The 22,469-nt window shown below is 45.9% G+C and overlaps 2 protein-coding genes across 7 annotated transcripts in view; one reads left to right on the top strand and one right to left on the bottom strand.

The window, feature by feature from the left end:
- The first annotated feature begins 1,612 nt into the window (after positions 1–1,612).
- Positions 1,613–12,830, top strand: NR2E3 (nuclear receptor subfamily 2 group E member 3). Its single transcript, XM_087703630.1, has 8 exons — positions 1,613–1,707; positions 3,490–3,640; positions 5,860–5,963; positions 6,938–7,204; positions 8,065–8,246; positions 9,663–9,903; positions 10,519–10,624; positions 11,665–12,830. The coding sequence occupies exons 1-8, from the start codon at positions 1,650–1,652 to the stop codon at positions 11,795–11,797; spliced, it is 1,242 nt and encodes a 413-aa protein (XP_087559756.1). The 5' UTR covers positions 1,613–1,649; the 3' UTR covers positions 11,798–12,830.
- A 1,189-nt stretch (positions 12,831–14,019) lies between these two features.
- MYO9A (myosin IXA) overlaps positions 14,020–22,469 on the bottom strand; it is a 102,240-nt gene continuing 93,790 nt past the window's right edge. For all 6 annotated transcript variants that reach the window (XM_087704158.1, XM_087704155.1, XM_087704157.1 and 3 more), the window contains 3 exons: positions 20,025–20,227; positions 19,466–19,608; positions 14,020–18,475 (listed from right to left, as the gene is read on the bottom strand). In XM_087704158.1, the coding sequence (XP_087560284.1) occupies positions 17,994–18,475; positions 19,466–19,608; positions 20,025–20,227 (828 nt within the window). In that variant the 3' untranslated portion in view covers positions 14,020–17,993. The remainder of the gene's footprint in view (positions 18,476–19,465; positions 19,609–20,024; positions 20,228–22,469) is intronic.

Genomic DNA, 22,469 nt, shown 5'->3' on the forward strand with positions numbered 1-22,469 from the left:
TTGCCATGTCATCTGAGATTGAAGAACCTTGGCATACAGCAGGGAGACAAGGAATGGTGTGGGTCACATCCCCCCATGGAGATATATCTGGCGGGACCCAGAAGAAGGACCTTCTCTGTGGTGGCTCCATCTCTCTGGAATATCCATCCCTCTGGAAATTAGACTGGCCCCCACTCTAACACTTTTTTGGAAGGCCTTGAAGACGTCGTTCTGCCAGTGCGCCTAGGGAACCCAGAGTGGGATGGAGCCCATTAAATGGCTGGGGTGGAAGCAGTGGTAGGATTCAAATTATTTAACAACCGGTTCTCTGCCCTAATGACCAGCTGGGTGGGCGTGGCTCGGTGGTCAAGTGACTGGGTGGGTGTGGCCAACTCAACGTCACTCAGGTCAATGGGCGCTTCACAGCTGTTACAATGTGATAAGGGTTAACCGGAGAGGCAGTTTCTGTAAGCAGGGCAATCAAGATGAGGTTAGAAGCAACACCAGAATGTCTCCTTCCTGCCTTCCTTACAGGATTAGCCCTGTAAAGTGGGGAAAAAGCAAAAGGAGATTTCTTTCAACAACCGGTTCTCCCAACTGCTTAGAAAGTTAACAACCGGTTCTCCCGGATTGGTGCGAACCGGCTGAATCCACCACTGTGTCTGTGGGGGGGGGGAGTGTTTCTTATTTTCCTTCTTATTTCTTTTATATTGTGCTTTTGTGTCTTTTGTAACCCGCCTTGAGTCGCCATGTGCGAGTAGGCGGCAATATGAAATCTCTAAATAAATAAATACGAGCCGTATATCCTGACTTCTGTGTCGCAATTGCTTCTGCCTCACCTTTCCCTTCATCAATAATACAGAACCTGCTCGCCGAGGTGGTATGTTCTTCTTGCTGGAAAAAAAAAAACCTGCCTTATGAAATATTCAGTTGGGATCAGCAGCTGTGCTTGTAGGTGGAGTGGATTTTTTCAAACTCTTTGCTCCTGGGGAGGAACCAGAGACAAGGACAACGTGGTAGAATCAGAGCAGAAGAAGATCTAACGTCTTGGGAACTTGAGCGGCCCTCACCCTGCCTATTTGGCGAGCCAATAAATGAATCTTCCAAAAAGGAATCTCCAAGGACACAAGTTAGTGGCAGTTGTGTGAAGCCGGAGGGCGTAGAAATGGTTGCGGCCAGAGTCCCTGTCAAGATGGGGGTGGGGGCCATCGCATTCTGCTGTCCTCCTGAGCTCGCTGACAGAAATCTTCAGAAATCTTTCTCGTTCTTTGATTATGGAGCTCATGGTCCCACCTTCGAAAACTAAAGATTAAGAGGATGACGGACAGGCAACTGCTTACACAGCATTAATGACTAATCTTTCCTGCTACACTACCGGAGACCCGAAGAGGAAGGACTCGCACACTGAGCATAGCACACACCAAGCACACATGAAGCATCCACACACAAGGTTGTGATGGTCTGGAGGACGATCCGTTAAGAGGTTTGGAGCAGACTTGAGTGAGTCTACACCGAAGGCCGTTCTTCTAGTAATTTATCCCAGCCTCGTCTGAGGAAAAACCTGGAGAGTTTCCTGCATTTGGGCCTCCAATTCAAAACCGAAGAAGTCAGAACTCAAAAAAGAACCCGTGAGCCCAATTCCCTTGTCCCACGGATCATCAGCCACTGTTATGACTGCCTCCCCAGTGAAGTCGTTGGTGAACAGAGGGATGGAGAGCAACCAGTTGGGTAAGTGATGGTGTCACAATTCTTCAGACCACGTTTTTTCCCCCTTTCATTTGGGGCCAAAAGCAGCTCACCCAAGCGCAGGAATTGGCAGGCAGTTCTGCCAATCCTTCTGGGAAGTTCAGCGATATCCTTAAGCGTGGTGGCAAAGTTACTTCCCGTGGCCTCAAATCGTCTTTCTTCCCTGTGGCTCAGATAGCGATAGGCAATCTGTGGAGCAGAGACCACGCTGGGGGTTCCCGTTCAATATTTTTATTTATCCATTTCTTTATTTCGTCAGGCATGTATTAACAGATATAGGTTTAAAAACATGATTATGAATACATGAAATGGATACGAATAAATGGGGTTGTTAGGACAAAGACGGTAGGCACGTTGGCGCGCTTATGCATGCCCCTTTACGGACCTCTTAGGAATGGGGTGAGGTCCACGCTGGACAGTTTGAGGTTGAAGCTGTGGGGGGGGGGTTTGAGGATGTAACAACGGAGTCAGGTAGAGCATTCCAGGCGTTGACCACTCTGCTGCTGAAGTCGCATTTTCTACATTCGAGTTTCGAGCAGTTTCCCTTGAGTTTGTATCGATTATTTGCCCGTGTATTATTGTGGTTGGAGCTGAAGAAGTCGTTGACGGTTATTTATTTATTTCTTTCTTTATTATTTATTTATTTATTTATTTATTTGACATAGTGTCTTGTTGTTCAACTGGGTTATTATTCATCAACTCGTTTGGGAATTTAATTAAGAGTTGGTCAAGTTCAGACGATGGCTCTGCTATTGTAGATGCTGAACGTTGTAGGGTGCCATTTCTTCTTTAGTTGCTAAGAGAGTATCAGGGCACCTGGGAGAATCTTCAGGCCAGTACAATTAAGATGGGGATGGATGGATTTCCAAAATTGTGCATAAGTTATTCTTGCGGCCACAATTATATGTAGGCTCAAATGCCATATTGAATTGCTCATGTGTTCTGGTTTAATGCTTAGTAGAAGGTTCTCGGGTCTCCATTCCATGCTTGCCCCGGTAAATTTTGGAAATCCACTACCATACCGTCGGAAGATGCTATAATTAAAAAGATCTATGAATGTGCAGAAATGGACAGAATGACGGGTTGGCTGAGGGACAAAGGAGAAACGGAACATTACCTTAGCTGGAACCTATGGTATATGTGGGCGACAAGGAGAACAGCAGGGACTTAAAACGGGGAAAGTTAAAAGTGAACATGGGTATTGTAATAGATCCCTGAATTTTGTAATGAGAAGATGTGGCTTAGAGACCTAACAATGAGGAAGGAAAGAAAAAAGTTGGGCTGTGAATGACTGTCACTGCGGGGGGGGAGGGGAGGGGGGTTGTATGTTTAAAATTGTATTTGTATTTGTACGTTTTACTCTTTAAAAAAATGTATAACTAATAAAGATTACTTTAAAAAAAAAAGATGGGGATGGATGGACCACCTACTTCGAAATGTGGGCAAGGAAATGGCTGAACCATGAAAAGTTCTCCCCCGTCTTCTCTGGATGGATAGAAGATAGGAATTTGCTTTTTTTTTTTTGTCTACATCTGTCCATTATTACAACCTGAACCTGGAAAATAAGTCAATAACTATAAAACAAATCAAGGTTAAAAAAAAAATAAGAGCAACAGGGCAAGCATAAGCTCCTGCAATGTAGAGAGGAACTATCAACTGAAGGTTCCGTCTACATTTTCTGTTGAAAATCTGTTGGCTTTGTCTCCTTTGTTTGGATGCTACATTTGTCCGGCTGTTAACTGTCCTCTTCTCCCTCCTGTGTAGAGCTTAGTCTGGCACCTGGCAAAGCAGGGAGCCCCGTATTGCTTTGCAAAGTATGCGGTGACACCAGCAGTGGGAAGCATTACGGCATCTACGCTTGCAACGGCTGCAGCGGTTTCTTCAAACGCAGCGTCCGACGGAAGCTGGTTTACAGGTAAAATGGACACAGTTGTTGGGAGTAGAGGGAGGATAAACGATCTATAATCGTGCACTCTTCACCGGGGGTCAAGGTGTGAGAAGGTGAAGGGGGCTTCGGGAGACGCTGCCTGGCAGAGGGAAAGACTGCGATCGGCTTCTGTCCATTGTCATTTTTTTTTAATTCTGAAGAACCCCAAGGGTCCAGATGTGGTGTCGCTAAACCCAACCACCGCACTACATTGTGTCCTGTTCAGACTCATCTTCAGGCTGCAGGGGAAAGAAATTTAGGATATAAAGCACGCCAATCAACCTGCAACGTTTTGACATTTAGGGGAGAAGGAAAGGAAGTCCAGTTCTTCTCATTGGGAGCAACGGATACAGCAGTTGTAGGGGCATCTGTTGTAGGGCTTTCCCAATGTGAGTCCCTCTGGTACAGATGGGTCATCTGAGCCAATAAAGGATGGAGGGTCCATCCTTGGTCAATTTAATTTTATTTCTAGTTTTAGGGGAACCCCCAAAACAAATCCTTTCTGGGCTTTGGAGAATTGGAGCATACAATTCAGTGCTAAATAGACCACTAGTCCTGAGGGTTTCATCATTTGTCCTACATCAGTTTACCTCCTGTTTGTACTACTCTAGTATTGCATGGAGAAAGGGCATTCACTCATTGCAATGTGCCGAATTTGGTGGACGAGGTGAAGGGACCTCCTGAGTTTTGCGTTCTTGTCTCTGACCCCACTTTTAGGAGCCTGTGAGTTGTGACCACCAGTTGTGTGATACATCTTAATCTCCTCTGCCCCTCTAAGGTATAGGTGCAGGTTCCCCTCGCACATATGTGCTAGCCCTTCCTGACTCTATGGGATGGTGCTCATCTCCGTTTCAAAACCGAAGGGCCAGCGCTGTCCAAAGATGTCTCTGTGGTCATGTGGCCAGCATGACTAAACACCAAAGGCGCACGGAACGCTGTTACCTTCCCACCAAAGCTGGTCCCTATTTTTCCACTCTCATTTTTTACGTGCTTTCGAACTGCTAGGTTGGCAGAAGCTGGGGCAAGTAACGGGAGCTCACCCTGTTACGCGGCGCTAGGGATTCGAACCGCCGACCTTTCTGATCGACAAGCTCAGCATCTTAACCACTGAGCCACTGTGTCCCTTCTCCTGCTCCTCTAGTCATGCTATTTTTTTAGTTTTCAGGTGTCAATGGAACATTTCCTGCCCTAATCTCAAATCCAAGGCACCAATTTACTTCTCAGCACTGAAACGTCAATGCTTGGTGTGCCTCTTGGCTTCCAGAGGACCAATTTCAACATTAAAGAAGTCGATGTAGACGAAGTGATTCTAGAAACATTTCGTTGCTCTGTGGCAGCAACTTTCAGGGAACTCACAGGATTGCTGTAGCTCTGGATCTAGATTTTCTTTCAGTTTTTATTTTTATTGGAACATACATTTCTTTTCCATAGCACATGACCCCCATCGCCTCCAAAAATCTTGAATTCTGGCAGGTGCATCTAATAGAATCTTATCCCTTATGCCCTCGTCCTTTCTCGCCTGGATTACTGTAACGGTCTCTACATGAGGCTGCCCTTGAAGAGCACCCGGAAGCTTCAACTGGTCCAGAATGCGGCTGCGCAGGTTATCATGGGGGTACCTAGGTGGTCCCATGTTACACCCCTTTTAGGCGGCCTGCACTGGTTGCTGGTTGTCTTCTGGGTGCGATTCAAGGTACTAATTATGACCTTTAAAGCGCTCCATGGCTTAGGCCCAGGGTACCTGCGAGACCACCTACTGCCACCGGTAGCCTCCCATCGTCCAGTGCGATCCCACAGAGTTGGCCTCCTTAGGGTACCGTCGGCCAGACAGTGTCGGCTAGTGACCCCCAGGGGGAGAGCCTTCTCTGTGGGAGCACCTTCCCTCTGGAATGAGCTGCCCCCGGAGCTTCGTATAATCCCCAACCTCCGGTCCTTCCGACGCGCCCTAAAAAGTTGGCTTTTCCAGCAAGCCAGCCTGGCCTGAACGAAACAAATCAAAGTATTGATTATTATTAATTTTAATTTTAATTCTTTTAAAAAAATGTGTCATTGTTAATTTTAATTGGGTTTGGGGATATCCTATTTAATTTCTTTTTAACTTTTGTAGTATGTGTTTCTTTTAATGTTGTACGCCGCCCTGAGTCCTTTGGGAGAAGGGCGGCATACAAATCTAATAAACCTCAAACCTCATCTTGTCCTCTTGACAGGTGCCAGATTGGCAGTGCAATGTGCCCCGTGGACAAAGCGCACCGAAACCAGTGCCAAGCTTGTCGCTTGAAGAAATGTCTCCAGGCGGGAATGAACAAAGATGGTAAACCTGAATCTGGGGGGAAAGGGCTGATTCTCGGTTGATCTTTCACCTGGAAGTCTTTCGCAAGCAGATCTTACAGGCAAACTTTCCCCACCTGGTGCCTTGAAGATGTGTGAATTCATTAATGATATATTTATATCCCACTTTGTTTTGTACAAGGGACTAAGAGGCTGAGCTTGTCCATCAGAAAGGTCGGCAGCTCAGCGGTTCGAATCCCTAGCACCGCGTAACGAAGTGAGCTCCCATTCCTTGCCCCAGCTTCTGCCAACCTAGGGTTTGAAAGCATGTAAAAAATGCAAGTAGAAAAATAGGAACCACCTTTGGTGCGAAGGTAACAGTGTGCCGTGTGCCTTCGGGCGTTTAGCCATGCCGGCCACATGACCACGGAGACGTCTTCGGACAGCGCTGGTTCTTTGGCTTTGAAACGGAGATGAGCACTGCCCCCTAGAGTCGGGAACGACTAGCACATATGTGCGAGGGGAACCTTTACCTTATTTTGTATGGAATGCCCCTTCTTCCTGTTTTTCCCACCATGCCAACCTTGTGAGGTGGCTTGAGCTGAGAGCGACCAGCCAAAGGTCCTCCATCTGGCTTCCGTGTCTAAGGAAGGTCCAGAATTCGGAGTCTCTCTGGAGCTCCAAGAACCAGTGATGGGTTCAAATTAGGAGGGGGAAGACGCAGGTCCTAGTCCCTCCCTAACCATGAGAATTCTTTGGGGGACTTTGGACCTGGAATGCTTTCTCTTTCAGCCCAACAGTCGAGATGGAATAGCGGTGAAGTAGCCAGATTAGAGGTTGGAGACCCACCATAGACCTTGGGCCACCTGTGGTTTTGGAAACCAGGAGCATAAGGGCTTGAAACTACTGGGGATCCAATCATCTCAATCGCTTCTGTTAGCTGAACACACTCAAAGGGAGGAAATGAAACCTTCTCTGCCCACTTTGGTGCTTATCCTGACCTTCCTCTGCTTCCAGCGGTTCAGAACGAACGCCAGCCGCGCAGCACGGCTCACGTCCACCTGGACTCCACGGACCTGCATTCGGAACAGCAGCCGGAACATGTGGCCACCACCCAGGGGGCTCCGACACCACCCCACCCTTCCCTGCAGAGCCACAGGGTCCCCCCCGGCTGCTCTGCAAGTGGGGTTTTGCGGAGCCAAGCGTTAATTCCCCCCAACAACCACCGTTTCATGGCCAGCCTGATGACGGCGGAGACCTGTGCCAAGTTGGAGCCAGAGGATGGTAGGTGGCTGGCGCTTGAGTGAGGGACAAGGGAGAAGGTCTGCCTGAAGGGACCCTTAACAATGGGGGGGGGTGAAGCTACTCCGCAGAATTGAAGATCTGGAAGCAACAGCGCCCCCTGCTGGTGCAGTCCTAGCTCTCCGGGATAAGCTTAAGATTTAGGATGAATTCAGAGACCTGCCCTGGCTCTATGGCATCCCATTTAGGCCCTTTTTTTCCGCCAAAAGTGCATGTACGGAAAGCTGAGTGCATGCACTCACATTTGCAAACTGTAGGGAAGGTAAGTGAATACCAACCCTGGTACTGCCCCTAAATATCACAGTATGTAGTATTTCCTTCCCCCAAATAGAAGTCCAGGTGGGATAGCAAAAGAGATGTTGGCACAGCCGATACAATGGTCCCAACAGGAAATGGCACATCAAGAGATACTTGGGGCTTAAATAGTGACAGTTCTGCTTCAACCTCTTCTGAATCGCGCCTACTTGCAAACCTTACTATCTGCCCAGTGGTGGGTTCCGGATCCTGTTGCAACTGGTATGGTGCAATGGGGCCCGGTGTCTCCCACATGCACACGTGCACAGCACACGTATGTGTCCTTACCTCTGTGACGCCTCCGCGATGCTCCAGCTGCTCAGCGGAGCGTCACGCAGGCACCTTACGTGCACGCAGTGCACGGAAGCGCCGAAGAGTTCAAATACAGGTAAGGCACTTGGGCGGGCAGGCGGGCCCTCCGGAGCACGGTACCAGAACGGTACCCAGTGCTCTCGACAGGCACCGGTACGCCTGTACTGGGGCGTACCGCCTGCAACTCACCACTGTAACTGCTAAAGACGATACCGATGGGCTGTTTGTCTTCGCAGCAGAGGAAAACATCGACGTGACCACTAATGAACCGGAACATGGGGGGACGGAAGCTCCCCGGTCCCCGCATCCGGCTGCCGGTCCCGAAAGTGTGTACGAAATCTCTGCCCGACTCCTCTTCATGGCTGTGAAATGGGCAAAAAACCTTCCTGTGTTCTCAAACTTACCTTTTCGAGATCAGGTAAGAGCCTCCTGGGGAATCAATAGCTTTAGCCAGGATGAGTTGAGTGGCAGTTGAGCCAGCGAGAAAGCAAGTCTCCAAGAAAGGCAGGTTACTGAGACGGAATTAACACAATGGTCTTTATACTTGCAAATTTGTCTATATACTGGTTGAAGGGCAAACGATCTGTCATCGTGCACTCTTCACTGGGGGGGGTCAAGGTGTGAGAAGGCGAAGGGGCTTCGGGAGACGCTGCCTGGCAGAGAGAAAGACTGCGATTGGTTCCTGTTCGTTGTCATTTTTTAATTCTGAAGAACCACAAGGGTCCAGATGTGGTGTTGCTAAACTCAACCACCGCACTACATTGTGTCCTGTTCAGACTCATCTTCAGGCTGCGGGGGAAAGAAATTTAGGATATAATGCACGCCTATCAGCCTGCAACGTTTTGACATTTAGGGGAGACGAAAAGGAAGTCCAGTTCTTCTCATTGGGTGCAACTGATATAGCCGTTGGGACTTCTGTTGTAGGGCTTTCCCTTGCAAATCTTTATTTGCAAGGGGAAGTCTTTATACTTGCAAATTTTCTATATACCGGTTAATTCGGAGCTTGGGATGCTTAAATAGAACGGCACATTTAAAAGAGATTCACTGGAAACAGATCAAGAGAAAAACCATCATGGGGAATATTAAAGGAATCTTGCAGCTGTGACTGGCATGTGTGATGGAATGCAGTGTGGAGATGGGTGGAACGTGGTAGGAAGCAGATTCCGGGGTGGGGGCGGGGGGAGAATGCATTTAGAAGAGGGAACTCAGCTCAGATATTTTCTGTGAGAGAAAGGAGGTAGAGACAGCTCCTCCTCAATAGTTCCCAGAGTATACCGTAGTAGAGGCTTCAAACTGGCAAGATTTTGTCTATAGGCGTGAAATGGGAAAGAACTCAGTTGAAAGACTCAGTTTTGGGCCCGACACACATATGGCAGTGGTGAAATTCTAATTTTTTTTTACTACCTGTGGGTCTGTGGGTGTGGTGTGCGTGGTGTTGCTTGGTGGGTGTGGCTTGATGGGCGTGGCAGGGGAAGGATACTGCAAAATCTCCACTTCCACCACACTCTGGGGCCCGCCAGAGGTGGCATTTGTCGGTTCTCCGAACTACTCAAAATTTCTGCTACCGGTTCTCCAAACTACTCAAAATTTCCGCTACCAGTTCACCCCTGATGCCATGGTCAAGGAAGATTGGAGTTATGGGTTTGGTGAAAACCGCTCACAGTTGGGGCTATTGTTTTATGAATGAAATACCAACAGGAGGATTATAGAAGGGGAAAAAATCTGGCTGTTTTAGCTGAAATACCTACAAGGTTTATTCGGGAACAGGAATGACTGCAGCACACCTGTCCCAAAGATTTTTAAGGACTCAACTCCCGTGTCCTGTTGCTTGCAGGTGATTTTACTGGAAGAAGCTTGGAGTGAATTGTTCCTGCTTTGTGCTATCCAGTGGTCCTTGCCGCTGGAAACCTGCCCCCTCCTCTCTTTGTCAGAGCTGACCTCCACCTTCCACCCCAAGGTGGTGTCTGGAGGAACGGACATCTGTGCGATGCAAGAAATAATTGCACGCTTCAAAACCCTGGCGGTGGATCCCACTGAATTTGCCTGCATGAAGGCCATTGTTCTCTTTAAACCAGGTGAGTGGAGTGGTGGCGATGGGGGAGGGGGGGGAGAAGCACATCTGGATTATAGGCAAAGTTAAAGGAATGTTAAGGGAACCAAAATGCCAATCTTCATGGAGAACTACACAATTTTACAGTCTAGACCAGTGTTTCTCAACCTTGGCAACTTGAAGATGTCTGGACTTCAACTCCCAGAATTCCCCAGCCAGCATTCGCTGGCTGGGGAATTCTGGGAGTTGAAGTCCGGACAGCTTCAAGTTGCCAAGGTTGAGAAACACTGGTCTAGACTTTACACCGATTCGAACGATGATTAGCCTTTGTTTCTTTCGTTTTGCTTATCTCGTGATTTTGTCTAGATTACATTTCTTGCTCTGCTTAATCTCTTATTTGAAAATTCAATCGATGTTGCATATAACACACACACACACACAAACACACACTGTATGTGTGAGCACATTTGTGCATGACTTTGTGTATTCTGAAATTTAGAGAATAGAACCTATACTAATTAGTAACGATTTTATATAATTATCTCAGACCTGGAGAATGTAAGACTTTGCACCAACGATAAAAATCTGTTTATCAAAGTAGCACTACTTGAATTTCAAGTTTTTCTTTTTTTCTTTTAAGAAACAAGAGGACTGAAGGATCCAGACCAGGTAGAAAATTTGCAGGATCAGTCACAGGTGATGCTGGGACAACACACTCATATACATTATCCTAGTCAGCCAGTCAGGTACCTAGAGATATGAGTTATTTTCTGTGCTCTCTCCATTTTCGTCCCAAAATCTATTTTAATTTTGTTTTTGTGTGTGCCTTCAACCCAGTTTTTGATCACTGGTGATGGCCTGGAGTTGTCCCTGCAGTTATCGTGACAAGACTTTCCAGAAATGGTTTCACATTGCCTCCTATAAGATTGCAAAAAGAGTGACTGGACGAAAAGTTGGCTTTGTGCCTAAAGCAGCACTAGAACTCCCAGTCTCCTGGTTGCTAATGCCTTAATCATTACATCACAATAAGTTCTCTTAATATTATTATGTCCGCTCAGAATTTTGTTTAAAAAAGCAAAAACCTCCTTTTTATATACTGTATTTTTCGGAGTATAAAACGCACCGGAGTATAAGACGCACCAAGGTTTTGAAGAGGCAAATTTAAAAAAAAAAAGTTTTTGCACTCTGCAAAACTCCCAAAAACGGCCCTGGTTTTTTTTTTTTTTTTTGCAAAAAAAGGGGGCATGGATAGCCTTTAGGCGGTTTGTAGAGTGCTCCTGGGGAGGGGGGGCAAAAACAAGCAAAAAACAGTCTGTTTTTCACAAAAACGGGCTCATTTTTTGTCAAAAAAAAAAAAGAGAGCATGGATAACAGCCTGTTATTTGCTCATTTCTGCCCTCCCCAGCCCCCAGGAACACTCTGAAAGCCTCCTAAAGGCTATGCATGGCCATTTTGGTGAAGGGGCAGGGTTTCAGGAGGCAAAAATGCTGTATTCAGTATATAAGATGCACCCAGATTTTCACCCTCTTTTTTGAGGGGGGAAAAGGTGCGTCTTATACTCCGAAAAATACGGTATATTCTTTCAGCAAAAGTAAGATGATAGAAATTTTTGAGAGATTCTGAGCAGAGGCTTTATTATTCAGAGCTTCAGCGGCACCCTGGTTAAATTTGGGGTATCGGATTACAAATTTTAGTTTTGACTTTTGGGTATTCTCCTGACTCTTTGGTACAATTCTAGTTTTGCACGATTGGTGAAATAGCTACGTCTTTCTGTGTCACTGCCTAGGTTTGGAAAATTACTACTGCTGCTGCCTTCGCTGAAATTTATTACTTCGGAACGCATCGAGGTTCTCTTTTTCCGCAGAACCATTGGGAACACCCCTATGGAGAAGCTGCTGTGTGACATGTTCAAAAATTAAACAGGCAAAGTTTTGGGGGAGTGGTTGAAATTCCTAAGCGGGTTCCTCTGTTTGAAAGCCTGGATCCCGAAATGCAAGCAGGAGGAGAGATAGAGTAAGCCGTCCAGATGTTTTGGGATTTGGGCTGGAAGCCTTTTAAGTGATAACAGACAGTGCTGGTATCCGGAATAGAGCTGGAAGGGACCTTGGAGGTCTTCTAGTCCAAGTCATTCAACTGTAAAAGGCATCCGACAGCATAAGAACTGCTTCTGATTCACTAGTACGAGAGACAACAGTGCGGGAATGATACCGTTGAACTGTAGCGTTGAACTATTGAATTGACTCCGGAACCCGTCAGTTGCTCTACATTCGATTAAAGCAATAGTATGGTTACGTTCAGATAGTCCTTGTCATACAACCTTTCATTCAGTGACCATTTGAACTTACCACTACACTGAAAAAAGTGACTTATGACTGTCCTTCACACTTTCGGTTGTTGCCACGTCCCCATTGTCACGTCATCAAAATTCAGCCGCTTGGGCAACTGACTCGTATTTATAACGGTTGCAGCGTCCTGGGGTCATGGGATCACCTTTTGCGACCTTCTGACAAGCAAAGTCAACGGGGAAGCCAGATTCCCTGAACAGCCGTGTTACTCACTTAGCAAGTGCTGTGATTCACTTGCCAACTGTGGCAAGAAAGAGTGTAGAGTGGGGGGGCGAAACTCACTTCACAACAGTCTCGCTTAGCAACAGAAATGTTGGGCTCAATTGTGGCCGTAAGTCGAGGACTACCAAGCTCAAGTTTTCTGTCAGAAAACAGCGGAAGTGCCTCTTGGTAAGAAAATCATGTTCCATGTTCCTGACTGAGGCATTTTGTTAGCTTGGATATGGAACACAAGAGTAGTTAATCTTTATTTTATTCAACTATGCCCATAGGCCACCTTTCCATATCATATTCTGGCAATAAAAACTGGACAGGTAAAAATGAGCTAAAAGTAAAACTCCCGTCTAGCTTGAGAGAAACAGATCTGATCCTCTTCTTAGGCTGATGGCTATCGGCAGAGAAGACTTCGTTAGCTATCTTGTATAAATGTTAATAAATAGCTTGTATTATTGCTTGGGATTGGAACTCCTGTAAAACTGGGGTCTCCAACCTTGGCAACTTTAAGACTCCCAGAATTCCTCAGCCAGCTTTGCTCTGGAAGTTGAGGTCCACAAGTCTTAAAGTTGCCAAGGTTGGAGACCCCTGCCTTAGAACACACAATTTTGTTTGCTGACCAAGTTTATGTTTAGGCTTCGAGCTGCCCTGTTCCGTTTCCATGACGTTCGGGAGATAACACGGTCATCTTCCCACTAAGCTTCTTGTGTAGCTCACGCATCAAAATTTCTCTTCGGTAAGAGTGGAGTTTTAATGGGCCTGGAGGCTCTTTTCTCCCATCTGGAAGAAGCACGTTGGCTTATGGGCTTTGTTGCCTATTTTCCGTGGACCGCAATCAGCAGCGGTGAAATCAACCACACGAAGAGTCTTTGGCTGGATGGGAAAGTGGAACGATGCTCTCTCCATTACACTGTAGAGAGTGGATTTAGGTTTCCAGATCAAATCCAGACAACCCACACTAATATTCAGCGTTTGAGGAAGAAATTGGTCCCTTGGAATGCACTCTTTCGAATCTGTATCCACTTCTTAATGAAAAGCAGCAAGGGTATTCATTGATAGTGTAGCAGGCATTTCACAGGACTTCAGAAACCAACCAAATTTTCTAAGCAATTATTGGTGCCTGGAGACCAGGGAAGCAGCAGAAACACTGAAATAGCATTCTTCTAGGAACATGTCTAGGGATGCATGGCTCAGGGGCTAAGACACCGAGCTTGACGATCAGAAGGCCAGCAGTTCGGCGGTTCGAGTCCCTAGCGCTGCATAACGGAGTGAGCTCCCGTTACTTGTCCCAGCTTCTGCCAACCTAGCAGTTTGAAAGAACATAAAAATGCAAGTAGAAAAATAGGAACCACCTTTGGTGGGGAGGTAACAGCGTTCTGTGTGCCTTCGGCATTTGATCATGCTGGCCACATGACCACGGAGACGACTTTGGACAGCGCTGGCTGTTCGGCTTAGAAACAGAAATGAGCACCACCCCCTTAGAGTCGGAAACGACTAGCACATAGGTGAGAGGGGAACCTTCACCCTAGGAACATAGCAATAAAATATATTTGCTGGGCGTCTACAAACATCAACAGGTAGGAAACACATCTGCCACTATCACTTTATTTTCCATTCTTTTGTTCTTTAATAAGCTGGGGGCGGGATGGGCGGGTGGGTTATTTGTTCATAAAGTTGTTTTTGTACAGCCATAGAATAGTATTGCATTTATGAAATATTACACAAATTGCACTTCAAATATGACGGCCTTGTTTCGGGGGGCTGGGGGAAGTAACAAAATAACATTAACAAGGGGAGAAAACAAACCTTTCAGATGGGAAATGAAACAAGTGTGCTGGCTGACCCCAGTTAACTGCACGTCATGAGCAAAATAAAAGCATTTATAGAATTCTTCTCTCACAGGTAAAATTTATAGAATGTGACACAGGACAGTATATCCTTTTACAATACAATAGTCTGCTTTTAAAATGTACACTCAGTATACTTATAAATTACTTTTAGAAATTTCTGTTAAAAATAATTATATGCAGCCAATGTCCTTCCGAGGGGGTGGGGGAGTACATTCACTTTAATATCGTGGGTGGGGGGGACAGAGCTGGGTCCACAAACTTTACAGGTGATTTCGGGGGTGGAGATGCTAAAGAAAAGATGGAGAACTGGAAGACAGCAAGCAGGTAGAAACCCAAGCAGGGATTTCTTGCTGCCTGAAATTCAGAAAAAAAAAGTCAAACTAAAGTCTCTCTCTTGGGTATCGACTGCTCCCCCTCCAAAGCTCCCAGACCAATCCTAAGGACAGAGCTTGACACTGGAAGAAAAGGGGGAAATTAGCCCCCCTGGATCGGAGGAGGCAAAGACCGGAATTTCTCAGCACAAAAATCAACTGACATTTGGAGGGCGAGGGTGGAAGGAGGAAGAATCTGGGCAGGGAAAGGTCTTGGTGCACATACTTGGAGGAAGAGTAAGGCTTGCATGGTAAATGTGATATATGTGGGGAGGAATTGGAGCAGTGGTGGGTTCCGGACGCCAGCGCAGCCAGTACACTGTGCACGGGGGCTGGGTGTCCTAGATGCGCACGCGCGCTGTGCACGCATGCGCATGTCACTGCCCTGCGACACCCAGCTGCTCGGCGGAGGTCACACAGGCGCTGCACGCTGTGCGTGCGTGTGCAATAGGCCAGTAGTGTTATAAACAGCCATGGAATGCGGGCAGGCAGGTGGGCCAAACGAGCCACCATACCGGTACGATAGCCGCTGCTCCTGGCTACTATTGGTACGGCCGCCCGGAATCCACCCCTGGATTGGAGTGTGTGTGTGTGAGGAGGGGGGGGGGAGAGAGGAAGTGCTTTTTTTGGTAAAGAGGCAGCTTTAGGATCCATTTGCTTATCTCCTGCTTAAAAAAATCTTGACCTTTCCTTTTCTAGTTTATTAGGAGTCCTTGGAATTACGCTATGCCCTGCACAGAATTTATAAGAAAAAACCAGGTATCAGAGCACTGCTTCTCAAGCTCCGGATGTTTTAAGATGTGTCGACTTGGGAATTCTGGGAATTGAAGTCCACACATCTTAAAACTTCCAGAGGTTGAGAAACATTGAACTAGACTAGAGGCTAACGCTACTGGGTGCCTCACGGCAGCTTCTAAGACTCCAAGGAAAAATAAGAAAAATGATAATCTTCACCAGGTCTGCAAAAGCATCTTCGTGATTCTTCTGGAATGGAGACACTGGAACGAAGACGGACGCTCAGTTTTACACTTGCTAACAATTTCAAGAGGTTGCTGTCAAATGCCTCGCGTATGCGAAATCCCCCGAAACCCTCAAAATGGAACTCGATCGATTGGACATTCTCTCTGCACAAACTGCCCATCGGGAAAATGTACTCCGCTCAGGAAAACCAAACAAACTCAAAACACCTAAACCTCAAGAGCAAACGAGGGACCCAACATCAAGATTTGAAGGGGAAAGTTTTGCCTTTCTGAAGTAGGAAAAACACAAGGAGATTCTTCAGCCATCAGCTGAACAAAACAGGGTCAACCTAACAAACGCCATCTTCAGTCATCGAAAAGAATCGTTTTGAAATCTCGAATAAGGCCTCTTCATAGTAACACAAACTGTTTATAAACATGGGGGATTTCTTAATGGGAGTGACATTGCCGTTAAGTCAGAGTGCCAATTCCGACTTATTCAACTTGGATCTTTAAAACAACGTTTGACGAGTCACAACGCTGCCTGCCTTTATACTTTGATTAGGTCGAGAGCTTTATGTGGTGCCAGATTAAAATAACTTAAGTCCATTTTTGAGAGACGCAACTGTGATTCAGCAGACCTAAAAGGCTCCGAGATAAATGGGTAGCTTCCTTCTACTTTTAAAAAGGGGGTGGTGGGTTTTAAACCATTCACAGCTGCAACGCTCCAAGTCAATCAAACCTCTTAGGTAGGAAATGAGAAACGTATCAGGATCGGCTTGTCCTTCAAATAATACAGCTGCGCGTGGTTTGTAAAGAGAAGCAATGATCTCAAGTCTCTGCAGACGATCACAAAAACGCTGTCCTTTTTGACAAGGGCGAAAAAAGCGTCGAGCTTCGCAGTCTAACTTGTCTGCTGTACAATCAAAACAAATCAGCGATGGGTTTAACTGAAAAACAGGGCTTCCCAAAGACCATTAAATAGACCCCTCAAGGAGGGGGCTCTTCTTCTATATTTGTAACATAGCAATTTTGTTTTTTCACAACATACAGGTGGAATGATCTATTGTCATACCGGTGGAAACCATGGCGGCCGTTTTATTGTTCCACACCGAAAAGATCCCAGAATTGCTTCTTAGTAACTCATGCCTCCTGCTCCTGCTGCTCCTCCTTATACTTTTCTGGCTTAAATGTCCCACATTAATAAAGTCCCACATTGTGGAAAAAGAAAACAAACATAAAAAGTTATATTTACATTGAACTTCAGTAACCATAATACTAACAAAGAGCTTCAAGTAGTCTCTCACTTTAAAAAATAAAATAAAATAAAAAATTGCGCCACGGTTTAATACTGATGTGTAGCAAAGAAAGCGACGTTAAATCATTTTGTTAAACTGACTGATTTCAACAGCAGCTTTCCTTATGCTTTTGTTTTGCTTGAGTGCCGTTTTCACAGCTGGTCAAGAAACTTAAAAGAGCCTGCTCAGCTCCCAGCATGGAATTGGGCCAGAGACACAGTCAGAAAAGTAAACGCTTCTGTTCCCTAATACTTTCTTTTAGTCTTAAAAAGACTCTGATTTTCTGCCCCAAAGGGACAGGACCTATGTTGTGATTATGGCTACTGGAAATTCGGCACAAATATTTGGCTTTGACCTACCTGGAATCAAACTGGCATTGGTTATTCTGACACCATCAACCCAAAAGTTTAAACCAAGAAAACTAGATTAGATAAATAACTCTTGTTCACAACGGAGGTGCACCTGATGTATCTAAGAAGTGCTTGAGTGAAAATGAGCATTTCCCACCACATCTGACAATGCCATGGAGTGCATTATAAACAGCCCCAAACCAAGGCCTCAGTCTCCTTTTCTTGCCACCGTTTCTTCTAGGAAGTCCATTGCTCCTCAATCCCAGTGCAAAAACCTAACCCCAAAGTCAAGAGCTTTGACACTCAAGGACCAAGAACACCTCTTGAACTCCGGCTGCCCTCCTGATGTTCTCAGCTGGCCGGCACGGATTCCCCGGCCCATTAAAAAGGGGGAAGGCCAAACCTGGTGCGCCAGCCATCATTCCCCTCCAGCTCTGCTGGTTTCACTGCAAATTCCCAGCCTGACTCGTGGAGAAATCGCGGAGTTCCAAAGGGCTAAAGGTCAGCTAAGGCCACAGCTGAAATTTTCCTCCGGCTGCTCGTTCTAGATGGAAGGAGGGGGATCCCCCGCTTCTCCACTGGCAATGCGATGCTAGGATTCCAAGCAACAAATAGGGAGGAGATGCTGACTTGGGGGACAGCAGTTGTCCTACAATGGAGTGGCAGCAGATGGCACTGAAGTGGAGGAAAGGTGCGATGGAGGAGGAGATGCTTGCCGCGGCAGCCAAATCATACCATGAACTCGTTATTTCCTAGCAGCACCAGTTGCTGGGGGCTCATGTAATCAGCAGCCTCGGGGTGACGCTTCCGTCCCGTCCCGGCAGACCCCTCCGGGAGTTCTTTGGCTTTAGGGGAGGAGATTTTCACATTCTTCAGCTTCTGCTTGCCTTTCTCCGGATTGAATGTCCCGCGGGTGGTGAACTGTGGCCGGTCGTCCAGGACCTTGGTGTGACTTGGCGATCGCTCCGGTGCCCCGGCGTCCCCAGAGGGAGCCGCTCGATAAAAAGGCGATTTGGAATAGATTTGGAATCGTTTCCTTGTCACGTGAGGCAGGCAGGAGGAGGAGGAAGAAGGTGAGAGGGATGGAGATGAAACCAAGGAATCCACCGAGTCCACAGACTCCTGCTGCTTGCGCAGTTGCCTTCGGGACCGAGAGGGACCAACCGCGTCTGCCTTGCCGGGTCTTGCCGGGTTGAAGGTTAAAGTTCTGCCTGGTAGGGAAGAGATACAAGGGATAGAATAGAATAGAATAGCACAGTTGGAAGGGACCTTGGAGGTCTTCTAGTCCAACCCCCTGCCTAGGCAGGAAACCTTACACCACTTCAGACAAATGGCTATCCAACATCTTCTTAAAAACTTCCAGTGTTGGAGCATTCACAACTTCTGGAGGGAAGCTGTTCCACTGATTAATCGTTCTAACTGTCAGGAAATTTGTCCTTAGTTCTAAGTTGTTTCACTCCTTGATTAGTTTCCACCCATTGCTTCTTCTCCTGCCTTCTGGTGCCTTGGAGCATAACTTGACTCCCTCTTCTTTGGGGCAGCCCCTGAGATATCGGAAGATTGCTATCATGTCTCCCCTAGTCCCTCTTTTCATTAAACTAGACATACCCAGTTCCTGCAACCGTTCTTCATATATTTTAGCCTCCAGTCCCCTAATCCTCTTTGTTGCTCTTCTCTGCACTCTTTCTAGAGTCTCCACATCTTTTTTACATTGTGGCGACCAAAAGTGGATGCAGTATCCCAAGTGTGGCCTTAACAAGGATGTTTAAGAGTGGCAGTAAGAATGTGCTGACAAAGAGACAAAATTTCCTGGTATAAGTCCAAAGAAACTCTCCTGGTTCCCATCAAACATTGTGGCTTATTTGTAGACTGTCTAGAGCAGTGTTTCTCAACCTTGGCAACTTGAAGTTGTCTGGACTTCAACTCCCAGAATTCCCCAGCCAGCAAATGCTGGCTGGGGAATTCTGGGAGTTGAAGTCCAGACATCTTCAAGTTGCCAAGGTTGAGAAACACTGGTCTAGAGGGAACATTTTCAGTAAGTGTTTTCAGAATATAGCTTGTTTTCTTCAAATCTTCCTCAGATTTGATCAAACAAGTGTAAGGTTTTAACTGAATACTATGAGACCTATACTACTGATTGATAAACTTCATGTGCTAATGATGACTCCTTTAAGGCACCTTCTCCAACAAATTTTACTTACCTGATTTGTCAGAAATAGCGCCTTCGGAATCGAAATTCAAGTTTTCTGAACTGTCGGCAGTGCCAATCGAAGCCTCAGACTCTAAGGTTTCATCATCGGAGGCTCTGGGCTCCAGTGCCAGCATCTCAAAAGTTAGTTCTTCCCTGCAGGGAGAAATAAACACAAAATAAACAGAAAGAACTGGATAGAGGGGAAAAAAACAGCGGCAGAAGCTAAGAAATAAAGGACTATTAAGGTCCTGAGTTTGGTTGTATTCTTGAAGACGTTTCGTTGCCCCAACTAGGTAATATCATCAAGCTATAACAGCACTGATGATGTTACCTGGTTTGGGTAATGAGATGTCCGCAAGAAAACAAGCAGGCTCAGAGAGCACCAAGGACCCCTCATTTCAACACTGAATATTCTCCTTGCTGGAATTAAGATAATGCCCGCAATATTCAATCTGCACCCAACTTTATTGATAAGGGCCAAGCATTTCCTGAAATATAGCAGATGTGGACACCCCCATCTGATTGGCCCAGCTACTTAGGCTTCATTGATCCCGTTACTTAAGACTCACTTCTCCTTCTGCAGGCTCTCTATTTGCTCTGCCAGCACCTTCTCTTCCTGCTGCATGGCTACTTGCTGCTGTTCGGTGACCTCCATCTCCATGGCCTCCTCGCTGCTCAGGGCCTCTTCGGGAGCATCCCCCATAGAGGGCAACCGGACTCCCGCTGGGGATGTAGGGCTTGAATAGGTGCCTCGGCGTAGACGCCCTTTGCCCTATGCATAAAGTAAAGCTAATGAGGGATGCGGTCTTCTATCAGCTTTGAGATTAGAAGAACTCATCCCCAGTCGATGTATGAGACAACCAGCAAGCAAACAATTCCTTCAGAGACAGAATAGGACAGGAAGCAAGTGTAAATCCAAGGGACTATTTTTGGAAGTCATCAAAAAAGATCTTTGATCTATAAGCCAGAAGTTATTTCTATGGATTTACTTTATAATAGAGTATTTCAGGTTGCCAGCATCAAAAAGTGCTGCAAGGAAGGAAACTGGATTAAAGTATTTTTTTTAAAAAAAAACTTGTTTATACCATTTTATAGATCACTCTCTTTTAGGACATTGGAAATGTTGAAATGTACTGAATGCTATTTTAATTAAAGAATCCCTCTAGGCGGGGGGAAGGGGGGGGAGAGAACAAAGGAAGCCACCAGAAAAATACAGATAATCCTGATGCTTGTATTTTCCAATGAAACACTGTGTGAATAGCAATAGTAATAGCAGTTAGACTTATATACCGCTTCATAGGGCTTTCAGCCCTCTCTAAGCGGTTTACAGAGTCAGCATATTGCCCCCAACAACAATCCGGGTCCTCATTTTACCCACCTCGGAAGGATGGAAGGCTGAGTCAACCCTGAGCCGGTGAGATTTGAACAGCCGAACTGCTGAACTGCAGTCAGCTGAAGTAGCCTGCAGTGCTGCATTTAACCACTGTGCCACCTCGGCTCTTTTTAATAATAAACTATCAGAAGTGGATCACTGTGAATATAAGGAGGAGAATTTATTTTTCTGGACACAGAGCCAAGAAATAAGCCCATTTGTTTCATCCAGATTTTCAAAGACCAATGATTCATATATCTGTCCTGGGGTATTTTTCAAAACAAATAAATAAAAACTTTTAGCTCCTTCATACTTTCAGCAGCATGTTGTTCTTATGTAAATCAGGGGTCTCCAAACATGGCAACTTTATGACTTGGGGACCTTAACTCCCAAAATTCCCCAGACAGCATGGAATTCCTCAGACTTCCAACCTCTTTTGGGAATAGAAGTCCACAAGTTGTAAAGCTGACAAGGTTGGAGACCTCTGATGTAAATGCGTGCAAGAATTGTTAAATCAATTTTGAGATTTCTCTTTCTGGATGAATAATAATATATTTTGGGATCGATGGTTGTTTTTTTTAAAATCACAGCTAAAGTCATATTCAGATTTTCCTCTGAGAAGTTGAGGCTCTGATTAGATATTAGCAAAGTTGCTTTATGTTAATCTTAGGCAGGGCTTCTATGCTGTCTAAAAAGGAATCTTCCTTCTATGCTTTGTTTTGAAAATTGAAGCAAAGGCAGTGCCAGAGGATGGTGTGTTTGCTGAAAATTGGAAATGTTAGAAGGGAAAAAAAAACATATACTGAATTCCTGTTTTGCTTCAAAGGATTGTCTGTGGTCTTAATATATGAAATTGGTCTAGGCCAGAGGAAAGAATGAAGAGAAAGATAAAAGAATTTGGGAAAATAAAAGATACAGAAAACAGCTCAATACAACAGTTCAAGAATTCAAGGGAACAAATTCATGCCAAATTTCCATTAGCTTTTCAATTTCTATTTAGACCCTGCCTCATTCTCTTCTTTACTATAAAAAGTAAAGGTTCCCCTCCCACATATGTGCTAGTTGTTCCTGACTCTAGGGGGTGGTGTTCATCTCCGTTTCAAAACTGAAGAGCCAGTGCTGTCTGAAGACGTCTCCGTGGTCATGTGGCCAGGATGACTAAATGCCGAAGGTGCACGGAAACCTTCCCACCAAAGGTGGCTCCTATTTTTCTACTTGGGAAGCTGAGTCAAGTAACAGGAGCTCACTCCATTACGCAGTGCTAGGGATTCGAACTGCTGACCTTTCTGATTGACAAGCTCAGCGTCTTAGCCACCACATCCCTACTTTACTATAGGCACTTCTTCAAACGTTCCTACTTCTTTACTATAGTGGGGCGGGGGGGGGGGGGGGAGACGACGACACAACACAGCAAATATTCTTTTCTAAAGACATTTCCTGTGCCAAACATTGCAGAAACCCATGTCCAAATGGACTCTCTTCTATCTTATATGGCTTCTTGTCTTCCTCCTAATCTGTCTAGAATGAAAATGGCCTTATATGCATTCCCCTTTGATGCCCTTTTGTTTTCGTGAGACATGGATGGCACCCGAAGAGTTGGAAATAAACACACACACACAGACTCACGCACACACATATCACG

Source organism: Thamnophis sirtalis, unplaced genomic scaffold, assembly GCF_051295495.1.
Source record: "Thamnophis sirtalis isolate CommonGarterSnake01/CBP01778 unplaced genomic scaffold, rThaSir2_p1.2 scaffold_2, whole genome shotgun sequence".
Lineage (NCBI taxonomy): Eukaryota > Metazoa > Chordata > Lepidosauria > Squamata > Natricidae > Thamnophis > Thamnophis sirtalis.